This window comes from Epinephelus moara, chromosome 24 (assembly GCF_006386435.1).
Source record: "Epinephelus moara isolate mb chromosome 24, YSFRI_EMoa_1.0, whole genome shotgun sequence".
Lineage (NCBI taxonomy): Eukaryota > Metazoa > Chordata > Actinopteri > Perciformes > Serranidae > Epinephelus > Epinephelus moara.
This window is the reverse complement of record NC_065529.1, coordinates 22057884-22070601: the sequence shown is the minus strand read 5'-3', so window position 1 is coordinate 22070601 and position 12718 is coordinate 22057884. Positions and strand designations below refer to the sequence as shown.

The 12718-nt window shown below is 41.6% G+C and overlaps 1 protein-coding gene across 1 annotated transcript in view; it reads left to right on the top strand.

Moving 5' to 3' along the window:
- The window catches only part of suclg2 (succinate-CoA ligase GDP-forming subunit beta), a 131562-nt gene that overhangs the window by 24738 nt on the left and 94106 nt on the right, over positions 1-12718 (top strand). The window contains exon 2 of the mRNA XM_050037883.1: positions 5559-5700. Coding sequence (XP_049893840.1) covers positions 5559-5700 — 142 coding nt within the window. The remainder of the gene's footprint in view (positions 1-5558; positions 5701-12718) is intronic.

Below are 12718 nucleotides of genomic sequence, written 5' to 3'. Positions count from 1 at the left end.
GAGATGATAGATTGGAGATGAAGGCAACAAACAAACAAAAGTTGGACGTCTGTAGTGAGCAAATAACTTTAACTATGCTACACTGGCCACAGTGGCTGAATGATTATAACCAATAAGCCAAATTTTGCCAATCTGGCATCATAAATGTTGCCAAATTTTGTCTTTTTGCAACAGATTTGACAGTTTCTTTATGATTTGCTTATTTATTTATTCATTTAAAGCACTTCCAATTGTTTTTAGAAAAGTGTTAAAATAAAGTTATAATTACCAGTAATTATTAGTTACCCCTGGCAACAGTATGGGTAAGACTTTAGCAGATAGATGTAAAGTAAAACTACATCACTGAATAACTAGTTCATGCAGGCTGCATGAAGGTATACTGTTGTTAGAGTGCCATCTTTGATACAAATTGTCTGTGGGTCTGGTACATACTAAAAAGTGCCCTAGGTTCCTTTCCATTCTCTGGTGTTTTGCCCAAGGTAACTGTCAGTGCCTGCAGGGACACCTCCAGCCCCACTTGACTTCTCCAGTAAGCAGTAGCTGTTATTTTGGGAAATCTGCGTAGCTCTTTTTCCTCCCTATTCTGGGTGACAGGGGAGCTGTTTTAATTGATATGTATTGGTTTGTCCTAGTTGGCTGGTTTGTGTATGCTAATAGCAGGTTACATGATTGCTGCGTCTTTCTCTAGGTGTGCCCTCATTTTGGCAGGAATTAGGATTTATTTCTCCTTTTAGTGCATGGCAGTGGCTCTCAGGTTACATTATTGTTATTCACCATTGGTTTTGGGAAACCTGTGGTGGCATTCATGTGGATACCACCTGACATGTTCCACCCACTCAAACACTGCTGCAGACCAAGTACCCCCCCCTCATGGCAACAGTACTCCTCAATGGCAGTGCCCCCCCAGCAGGATAATGCACCATGCCACACTACAAAAACTATTTAGAAATGGCCTGTGGAGCGTGACAAAAAGCTCAAGGTGTCGACCTGGCTTCTAAATTTCCCAAGTCCCAATCTGCTCAAAGATTCTTGTGATGTGCCGGTACCCCAGATGTACCCCTAATCCAAGGTGGGGCCTCCTTGGATCAGACTTGGCTCTGACCTGTCGAGGCATGGACACAGGATCTCTGGGAGTGTCCTGCAGTGTCTGGCACCACTGCGTTGGCGGCAGATCCATTTAGTCCAGTGGGTTGTGGGGTGGTTAATGGCACGTGCCACAGATGCTCATTCAGATTGAGGTCTGGGGAATTTGGAGGCCAGGTTGACACTTTGAGGTCTTTGTCACATTCCTTGGGCCGTTCCTGAGCGATGTTTTCAGTGTGGCATGGTGCATTATCCTGCTGGGGGGCCACTGCAATTGGGGACTACTGTTGCCATGAGGGGGGGTACTTGGTCTGCAATGGTGTTTGAGTGGGTGGAACATGTCAGGTGTTGGTCTGCAATGGTGTTTGAGTGGGTGGAACATGTCAGGTGGTATCCACATGAATGTCAGAATTTCCGGCAGTAAGGCAGTGAATGTTTTCTGTATTCTCAACCTTGCTGGGACTTTTCTGTGTTGGCTAAGATAGTTTCACTTCTGTTTGCATTGAGTGGGATCAAATGTGCCAGAATTACCAAACTGTTGTACTTAATTAATTTTAACTCTGTGTTTAGATCACATTAATATTTCCAAGCGACGTTATAAATAATTTTTGGATAAAATTAGGAATGCATGAAGTAGTGGTGCTGGCGCCTGCAGCCGGCACGGGGATTTGTGTTGCTAATGTTATCTTGAACTTCTCTCAGTTCCTCTGAAAGTGAAGCCAAAAGTGACGGTAATGTGTCGTCACTGATGGATTGTTGTCTCCAACACTAAGTTGCTTTTTGAGTTTCACATGCAAAAGCTTGGGCCAGCTTTGCTGATGTAAACACAAGTTTGTCTGTATTGAGTTTAAAGTGTTGCTGTCCACACCGTGCCAACATCTGCATTGCAAGCTTGACCACAATTTGATGTGTCTTGGGTCACTAAGTTTAAAATCTAATCTTACTGGTTAGACCTGTCAGTTAATATGTCTCGATGTGATCTAATGATACGTCCTGTTGGAAGTCGATATAACCTTGTCCTGTGACAGGCCCTCGTCTGCCATTTCCTTTAGTCAAATGTAGACCAAAAGATAGACTGACAGATGGAGACATGCACCCAGGCAGCAGAGCGGATCCTCCCAAGATGAACAGTTTGAATGGCAAGGGAAGTGGATGTCTTAAGAGAGGAGGCCCTGCAGGTACCTGACAGCAGTCAAATGAGTCCACAAAACAGAGAAAACTTGTTCTGCAGCTTGCCTTGTTAAGGCTATGGGATATGTTCTGCTAAAGTGGACATGCAGGAATGAGCGACAGGCGGAAAAATAGTGAACTCTGAAAGTCATACACACACCAGGTCTGCTCGACAACAGACAGACAGACAGACGGATCCATTTTGTCGAAATCCATTTTAATTTTTCCTAAACTCAGTTTTTCTTTTGATTGTTTTTTTTTTTTATTATTCTGTTACTTACATTGCGATGCAGATCTTCATCCAATCCTGCAGTTAATATCTTGCCTGCCTTTGAATCCCTCCAGATTCCTGCGAGAGAGTCGTATCATCAATACTGGCTGCTGTAGCTATGGGTAATAGACTTTAAAGCATAACTCCACATGCACACATACAAACTGCAATAACTGAAACATATGAATGGTATGGTATTGCAGACGAGACTGCAGAGGTGACCCGCAGATGCCCCTCATTACTGTATTCAGTTATGCGAGAGAAGAGGCCAATATGGATCAACATGTACGGTTCTTCTAGAAAACAACCCATTTTGGCTTTAATGAAGTCTCGCGTCAGGCTCTCTTGAGAGTTGGAATGGAAAAAGCATGCTAATACAGTGTACTGTGGCACAGAGTGCATTGGTTTTGGCATGAATTGTGAATTACCAGTCATGCGATTTTTGTTTTCAGTCGAGGACCATTGATCACTGCGCTTAGTTTGAGATTGAACAAAGGTTTTGCTCGGCTGTGCCCTGTTAGAGTGACTATGTCAAGCTCATTAGCCTTTAATCATTTATAACCATTAGTGGTCAGTCAGGGTTACAGTTTGCGGGGTTGAGAGATGTTGAACAAATACACTCCATTTCAGCCCCCACCCTTTTGTTCCTATTATTTTCCCCTCATGAATGATGGAGTGACAGACGACTTTAAAAGGCACATAGTAGCCTTGTCATGCCCCATGCACCACTGAATCAACTCGCAGCCCTAAAACACACACGCATTGTGTGTACATGTGCACATGTCTACAAAAACGTCTTGGTTGTTAGTTTCTTTTTTGGTTCCTGAAATGTGATTTGCTTGATCAGCTCTTCTTTCTTTCTAGCTGTTGAATTCTTCCTTTTTTATTCTCTCTTTTTTAAGTACTCATGCTTATTTGCAGGCATGTGTATATTGCGTTTCTTATGTACACATGCAAACATTTCTAATGTAATGTAGGGGATCCAAATATTGAATGAATTAGTATGTATGAGAACTCAATTTTGTCTTTCTCTTTACTTTTTAAGGCATATATTTATAATATTTATTTACGTAGGCCTTTGTTTTACCAAGGGAACATATGCCATTGACGAAAGCCCTCCAACCTCTTTAATCTTGTGTGCTGTGATCCAGTTGCTGCCATGACAGCTCTTTAAAAAATATAATGCACAACAAAAAAATGGCATTCAAAACATGGTCAGGCATGGTCAACCGTGAGTCCGGAAGATTACATTTTACAACTTGATCTCATCCCTACTCGTCATATTTTGCCACTTGGGCAGAAGCCTCGGGTGTAACAAATGTGGGTGAAAGGGCAGCAGTGTGTTGCTAAAAAATATTTGGCTTTGAGGGACACAAATGCAGCAATCTATGTTTTTGTTTGTTGGTCTCGTACTCTGCTCTCCTGGGTCAAAGTCCAGTGTTTGTGGGGCCCATCCACCTCCTCCCCCACCCACATTCTTTAAACCGTATCGGTTGCTCTGAGCATCTAATAATAACATGTATGAATTTACATTAGAGTTGGTTAAAAGCCCAGTGAGTGTCTAAAACAGGATGCTGGGGACACTGACCAAGTGGTGTATTTTGACAGCCAGAGAGTGAGACCACTTCTGATATCTGTTTGAATAACTTTCATATTTTTAATTTGCTCATAGCAAAAATGACACCCACTGTCTTCCAGCTGTCCCACTTCAGACACTATTTTGAGTGTAAAAGTTCTTGAGTTATGATTGTTTTGTCAAACTACTTTTCCTTAATTTAATTGCACAATACTAAGATTATCTAAATATCAACTATACCACTATTTTCATGGTGTACCATTTGGTCTTGTTGGTTTTGGCGTCTCTGTCGGCTCTTTCAAAATAATTTCACCCGACTGCCATAATTTCCGTCAGTAAGTTTCGAAGGGCACAGATTCAATTTCAAGGTGTGGTGCGCTGCTTGATGCTATTGCCATATTTTAGGTTGTGCGTTTGTCCCCACAGAAATGTATTTTTCCAACTGTTAAGCACAGAAGCCACCTGGGGCAGTTGGCTACTTCTTTTAAAAACTAATGATTGTTGTTAAAAGCAGAATATCGACTGTGCAGACCTAAGCACAGTAGGTGTGATGGAGCTTTTGATTTTGCCGTATTGATGTAGTATTGACAATGTATTACAAATAATATATTCTGGTAGTAGTACATCATACAATGCTGCAACATATTAACAGCATCACAATATGCCATCTTCTGCATTTATGTTTAAGCAGGTGATTCTCACATAACTAATGTCTTCGGTAGCTCATACAGAATTACAGTGGAGAACAGGTAAGGTCAGTTTAACTTGATTTAGTCAGCAACATGATGTAGTGCAGTCCTGATGTTATTATCATGTTAGTTTAATCTTCACTGGATGAGGACATACACACGCTGAAGAGGCATTTCCATGCCGAACCATAATTTACCTCACAATCCTTGTTTTTCCTTTACTTTAATGGCCCTTCTCTCCTTAACGACTCCCTGAAGATTCTCCTGTGAAAACATTTACATGCACACACACATACTCACACGTGCACTCATATGCACACCCATGCACATAGCAGTGTGTGCCGCTGTGAAGGGATTCTAACTCTAATACAGCCTGTGTCGCTCCGTCACATTAAAAAGCCAATTTCCTTTTAATAGCAACAACAGCTGGAGCTGACACGGCCTGTGTCTGCTGATGGAGCAAACAGCTCCAGAGCTGTCCTGCAGCTTAGGCCCGGGTGCCTGCCTCATTACAGGAAAAGGATAGAGAGAGAGAGACTGTAGGAGGGAGGAGGGAAGAGGAGAAAGGATGTAGCTTGTGTACTCCGAAGCAGGTGTTAGACAAGTTTTTGTGTTGCTGGAGAGATGTTGAGCTGAAGAGAAAATATTGTTAATATCAGGCATGATGGAACGCTCAAGATCAGTTCCTTTATAGCACTGTTTTAACCATCTTACACTTACAAGTCACACTTACTCACTCTGCCTCCCTCCTTTCCTTCCTCCCCTCCAGTGCACCTGGCTAAGTCCCAGGAGATGGCTGAATCTGCAAGAGTACCAGAGCAAGAAGCTGATGCAAGAGAGTGGTGTGGCCGTCCAACGCTTCTTTGTGGCCGACACCGCTTCTGAGGCCCTGGAGGCTGCAAAGAGACTCAGTGAGTAGAGCAGGGCTCCAGACTAACTTTTCCACAGGTAGCACTGGTGTTATCAAAGTCCTCATTTGGTCTCACCAGCACATAATTTGTTCGCACCCTTTTCTTGCTTTTTTGTTTTCAAATAACAAGAGCTGTGTGTCTAACGAAGGCAGCAGATTTTGCTGAAGTTGGAATAAACATCACAGTGGGGCTGCAGCTATTGATTCCTTTAGTAATCGAGTATTCTATTGAATATTCTGGCAATTAATCAAGTGATTGGATAAGAAATGCTGTGTTTTCATGAAATTACTTTAGCATAATTTAAGGACAATAGTAATATATAATATAGAAAATAAGAAAAGTCTCTGAAATTAGAGAAATGAGCTACAAATTTGTTTCCTTTTTTCGAAAGTCACAGCTGTCAACTCTCACGCTGATTGCAAATGACCAATTTCACACGCACTCACGCTATCAAAAATAATCAGTGTCGGGCGGTAGCGTCACTTTAAGTAGCGACATTATGAATTTAACAACATTCATAGTAGCGTGGTGGTAACATCACTACTTTCTGAGTCAAATAGCTTTTCGGTAGTGAAATGAATTAATTGACAGAGTAGCGTCCATAAAAGTTACAAACACTCTTCCCCAAGAAAAACTCTTGAAATGCTGCGGAGATCTGGATAAAAGTAAGGATAATAAAACTGAAGATAGGTAATGTGACTGACACCAGCGCCACACCGAGGCATGTAGACGATAGGGTTGCCACCAGTCCCGTAAAATACTGGAACGTCCCATATTGAAAAATAAAATGAACCATCCCTTACTGATTCAATACGGCACACTGGGAATGACATGAGAAATATTAAACCAAAAGAGTTTCACGAGACATAGCGGAGAAATATTAAATCAAGAGGAGAATGTCACATAATGGCAGGTCTGTCACTCAGTGTCATTGTTGCCATGGTTACGGAGACTCGGCTCAGGACCACTGTTAGCCCGCTCACTGACCCGCTGGCTGCTTAATAAAGTTATCCGAAGGTCCCTTTACGCCTGGATGTTAAACTTACGGAGCTTATGGATTCATAAAGCCTCACATGCGCTTATATCTCAGTTATTGTGGAGCTGGGCGCACATGCATGAGCTTTGTTTACACTCTCACAGTGAGACATAAATCCACTCATTAGACCTGTCGATTAAAAAAAACGGCAGAGATGAAGTTCAGTTTTACAGACTGTCTCACATCGGCCTGGTTCTCCAATAGCAAAGCTGTCATTATGCACAACCATTACGCACGGCTGTGGCTATTAATAGCTCCTGTGCCACTAATTCATCACACGTAGGCTAATCTTCATTATAAAATATCAGACAGATAATTGACGATTAATATATAGCTCTCCAGCAGAGGTAAGCTGTATAGTTGTATTGGATTTAACGAAAAAGCTTACTAAATGCTACTAAAAAGCCTTGAGGCAAATAATTTTCCTAGTAATTGAATTATTCGAGTTACTTGAGGAATCCTTTCAGCCCTACATTACAGTCCTCTACACTTGAGTCGCAGAAAACACAGCACATTTCCATAGCAGTATGCTGTTAGGAGTAGTAGTTACTGGATGTAACTTTAGTTGTATGAGCAGGAGAATTGCAAGAAGAGGAAGAGGGAGTGAGACGGTGTCTGGACGAATGCAAGAGATGTGACGAGTTTATCAAAGTTTGTAACAATGCACCGCAGTGACAATTAGGGTTGGGATCTGGATCCGGTTCTTTTTTGGAACCAGGTCCAAAGTTCCGGTTCCGAAACCGGTTCCATCACATTTAGAGTAACGGTTCCTAGATTGTAAAAAAACAAAAACAAAAAAAAACAAACAAACATCACATGCATTTCCATTAGAGTGTGGCATGGGCTGCATATTTCTGTCCGAACCCGACCGAGCCCGACATTATTTAATTACTAAAGCACTGAGTTTGTGTCACACAGTTGTTATGGTTACAGGCTATTTAACAGGCCGGGCGTGCGCCGTGGGTGCTCCGCGGAGAGGGAGACCTCCATGTTTGAGACGGGAGCGGGCGGCGGGAGGTCCACTTCCAGCGAGGGGGGCCTTAGAAACAAACAGCCAATGTGTGTCTGTGTGTGTTATGTTCAGGTGTTGTCACATAAATGACAGTGCCCAAGCATGAATGCATATAAGTATTTTTTATCACATTGCTGTGGTTAATTTGAGGTAATAGTGTTACTGTAGAAATCAGAGAATCACTTTTTGTTGTTATATATTCTCAGGGAGATAATACAAGCTCTAAATCTGAAATACACACCACACATAAATGTGTATTTTCATCTAATTGTACTGTGCAACAGTTAGAATAAAGTTTCTGTATTTGTATAATTGCATTTGTGTTTATTATATACTTGTTTAAGTATAGCAAGTATAATGAATATAATGTAGGAATCGGTAAGAGGAATCGTTAAGGAATCGGACCGTTAAGAAGGAATCGGAATCGTTAAAATCCTAACGAGTCCCAACCCTAGTGACAATACAGCCATTTCATACACCAAACATGTAACACGGTCCTGCACATTCAACCCCTGCTGGACCCGTTCGTATAAGTCAGCCATCGCTCTGTTTGCCATTGTTAGTAGAGACTTCAGTCTGCAGTTTGGTCCATACATTTCACTGATTAACCAGAGAAGTATGCAGTAACATTGGGCTTCACGGTGTGCACACGGATCATGAGCTAAGTGCCTGCAGGTGCATCAATATCATAATGATCATCATCCACCTGCATAAATGCAACCATGTGAAAATTTTAACTCTTTATGACTTTAAACAGGAAATATCTGGTCAAAGAATTAAGTAAACAAGACCCAGAAAAGCAATCAATGCTAACTTGAGGTGGTTTACAGTTTACAGCACTTCATGCAGTATCAATGCTGCAAAAACATTTGAGTCGGTGAGTATTGACGTTTCTCAGCCATATTTCAGCAGGGTTGATTTTAGATTAACTATGTGATGAATAAACTGATGAGTTTGCGTGCTAGTAATTGGCCCAGTGGCATGACTTTTATTTTAAACAATTTTCAAATGTCATGTCTGCTGATCTCAGTCTCTTGACGACATGGTTATATGAGTGTTCTCATGATTTTGCTCCAGCAACACCTGAAGTATGTTACAATAGGAAATCGTTTGTCCATTTAAGAATGTGGCCTCATATTGCTTCACTGCACAAGTATTCCACAGATTAACATGTAAGATAAATCTTTATTCAGTGTCGATAGTCTGTTTTAAGGTTTTGCAAACTGGGATTTGGTTGTAATTGCTGTATAATTTTACTGCTGTACACTGTGAAGCCTTAACAGTTGTATTTGTGCTGCATGGCTCTGTAGACCTGGTGCAGGACGTGCAAATGGCTGTGGTTAATCAGGGTTGAAGTTTTATCAAGTTTAATCACGTCTTTATGCTGTTTGCTTATATGCAGAAGCCTGCATTTTTTGAGCTTAGTGGTTGTGCCTGCTTGGTTTTTCATCACACACTCATCTGCACTAATTTGTTTCACAACCTCTCGTGTTTGGTTTCTCATGTTTCGCATGCTCTTTTGTTTTTCCTTTTTTATATTAATGTATTTATTTTCTAATCCTTGGGTACAATTTGGATTATTGCCCCCACACTTACACAAAGCGAGGCAAGGAAGTGACTCAAACTCTAATTTTATTCTTGTTACACAAATCCTCACAAATATATTATACCCGCATGAACAGTGATAGTTTAACACACATTTGTATGCACCCACACATAGCTTTCTCTCCCATCCCTACACTCCCTGTTCTACTTTCTTCCCACACACAAAACTGCCCAACTTGCATCACATACAGTGTATAATTTCCACCCTCGGCTTTATATTTTATTCAGTGTCCTCTCCAACTACAGCAGTGGCTTTCTGATAGTGCATCCAGGTTGGTTGTCAGCCAGCGAGGTGCCACTCTCGCTGCCTTTGGGCTCCAGCGCCTGGGGCACTGCTTTCAGGGGCCCTGGTTACGATGCAGACAAAGATAAACTGAATAGGAGGAAGAGGACATATATTTTCATGACAGTACCTATATTGCTTGGTAGGGGAGGAAATGGAGAGACAGGAAACTCGGTACGATGGCCTTACAATGGAGCAGACGGCTTCATAAAACCCAAGCCAGACTCAAGGGTTGATTTACTTATTACTCAGGATTTACGGTGCTGTATTAGATGTTAACAAGTCAGATTACATTTGTCCATAGTTATGGCATAGTTATGGGGCTATTTTGATGTTTTATCCTGGCATGTGAAAAGTGCAAGGCAAAAAAAAAAAAAGCATGTTTGGGTTATTGTACAACATATATTAGAGCATTCTATGTTGAACTGCATAATACTGTGTGTGTAGAGGGAAAGGAACTTCATACAAATGGTGGCTGGAAGTGATTTATCATTGCGGATTGTCCGCTGTGGTCGAGGTAATTGCATGACTGCGGTTCAGAAATGTTTTTATTGGCTTTTTCAACCAATATTTCCAGCTCAGTAGCAGAGAACTTCCACTTTCTTTCACACTCTGTTGCTTTCCAGAACTGGACAAGACACGTGTTAAATAGCCGAGCATCAGGTCTTAATTAGCAGCAGAACATTCAAATGAACTTGACTGAGTGTAAGTAAATTCCCAGCTAAATTGAAAACATGCGCCAACGCAAATGTTTGCAGCTCTGGCAGTAATTTGCGGTTGGCTTGGTAAATCAACCCTCCTGTTCCCCCAGTGTGCTTCAGAGCTGCTTTATCATCTCATCTCTATTTATGCACTAAGCTTTGGTCAGTGTCCTAGTACGTGTGTGTGTGTGTGTGTGTGTGTGTGTGTGTGTGTGTGTGTGTGTCTCACACTTTTTGTTTCCTTTGACTATTGCTGGCTCACTATTAAAGCGTGCAAGCGAGCATCTACTGACGCTTCATTTCTTCAGATACACACTGTGTATCTCTCACATGAATGTGTAGCTCACGCTTGGGCCATGGTAGGTCATACATGAATGTGATAGAGGATGAGAGAAAGTGGGGGATCAGTAACCTCTGTTGGGCTGAAATGCAAACTGAGACTGTCGAGCCCTGACTATTAGGGGGTGAGGGGGTGAAGCCTGCCCTGGATGGAGCTTTGCTTCATGGCTGTAGAAGACACAGAATTAGGGGAGTTGATGTGATTTTACTGATACCATTGCCGTTATCTATTCTGCTTATTGGTCTGAATCTTTATTGATTCCCTTATTGATTCCAGATCAATTTTCTGTGTGGAAAAAAAGTAGGCCTACACAGGTGTTTAGCATAACTGCTTTATTATCTCTGATTCTGAACACAGTGTAGATAAAATGAGAAAATATTCATACTGCATTCGTCTTCATTTAGGTTTTCTAGTCATAGAAAAAATGTGCCGAGTCTGCCTACGTGGCAGTAATGTTATTATAACATGATATTTACCCTCGGTAACAGATGTGCTGCCCGTTTTGTTAAACAGTGACACTTGTGCACAGAATGTCAAATACATGGCATTCCTGGCATGTAAGCCCAAGTTGTGTAGAAAGATGTTTCAGTATATCGCTGGTGTGTTTTGCTTTACTTTAAATGATCATAATACAGACAAGCATCACTGTTGTCATCTTTCTTTGTGAAACGAAGCAACGCTTTGGACTATATCTTCCTCTTCGCCATGACTCCTTACTGTTGCAAGTTTCCAGCAGCGTAGATGCATTAGTCTTCTGTCACTGTTTTGCAATGCTCAACTGTCAGAAAAATGTGCCGCCATCAATAAATGGACTCGATAAGCTCGGAGTAGGGCTGCATGAAAAAAAAAATCATATTGTGATTATTTTGACAGATATTGGCGATTATGGTACGAGTCGTAATTTTGGTGGGAATGGTAATTTTTGCATTTCATTTTCACTGAAAAAAATCTAAAAATTCATCTGTGTATGTAAAATGAATTCTAGGACGAGGCATCTCTGTAGCACCACAATGTTTCATTTATAATGGTAGGCTGTAACATATTTTACATTTATCAAAAAAATTGCAGCTCCTGCATTCTGGATATTTCACTTAACCACATTGGGATTTCAATAATATTTCGATTAATTGTGCAGCCTTTAGCTCGGAGGCATTCAGTTCCGATGATTAGGACAATTTGGAAGCAGTCCTCAACTCGAATCGGTTCTTGATCCCCTTCCCTACATGGAATACGGCTCTGTACAGGGGATATGGATGGTTGGTGTATCTTAGCTGACCAGGAACGACTGAAATGGATTTCTGTGAGGTGCTGATATCCTGCTGTGAGCCCCTGGTACCCCGCATACACAATAGAATGAACCAGTCAAGCATAGAAGCACAGACACAGATGAATGTCATGCGTAGGTTAAGCTTGCCCATATGAAAAACACAGACACTCACACACACACACACACACACACACACTTACACACATGCACACCAACCGGCATTCTCCTCTCCGCTACACTCACTTAACCATGAAGTGGTTAAGTTGACAGTTCAATTGCGGCTATGCTATATAGAAACTCTTCTCACTCCTCTCGTGTACTGTAGAGTGGTCCAACTCTCCTAAAGTGGGCACAGATTGATTTGTTCTATTACCGCTGAGGACAAATAGCTTAAAATCTTTCTCCTTCTCTATCAAAACTTTAAAAAAAAAATATCCGACATGGACCATTGATTCCCTTTAACTTGAATGACAACTCAGGGGAGAGTTTACATTGTGGCAGATGGGTGACTCACAACCACCTAATGGCTCATGGAAAGTAGGGCCCCATACTGGGTGAGCCGTGCAGGGAGTTCTCACAAAGTCCAAAGTTTCTCTAATGTGTGCTCCACTGGGACACTGAGAGAATGGCTCTCTAACTTTTGTTGTCTGTCCAAAACCAATGACCCAGATCCACTAGTCTCATACCCAAGCTTTTAGTTTTTGTGTTGTGCGTCTGTGACAGTCCAAGGACCAAGCTGTAGTTTTAAAGACTAAACTTTCAAACCTTGAAGTT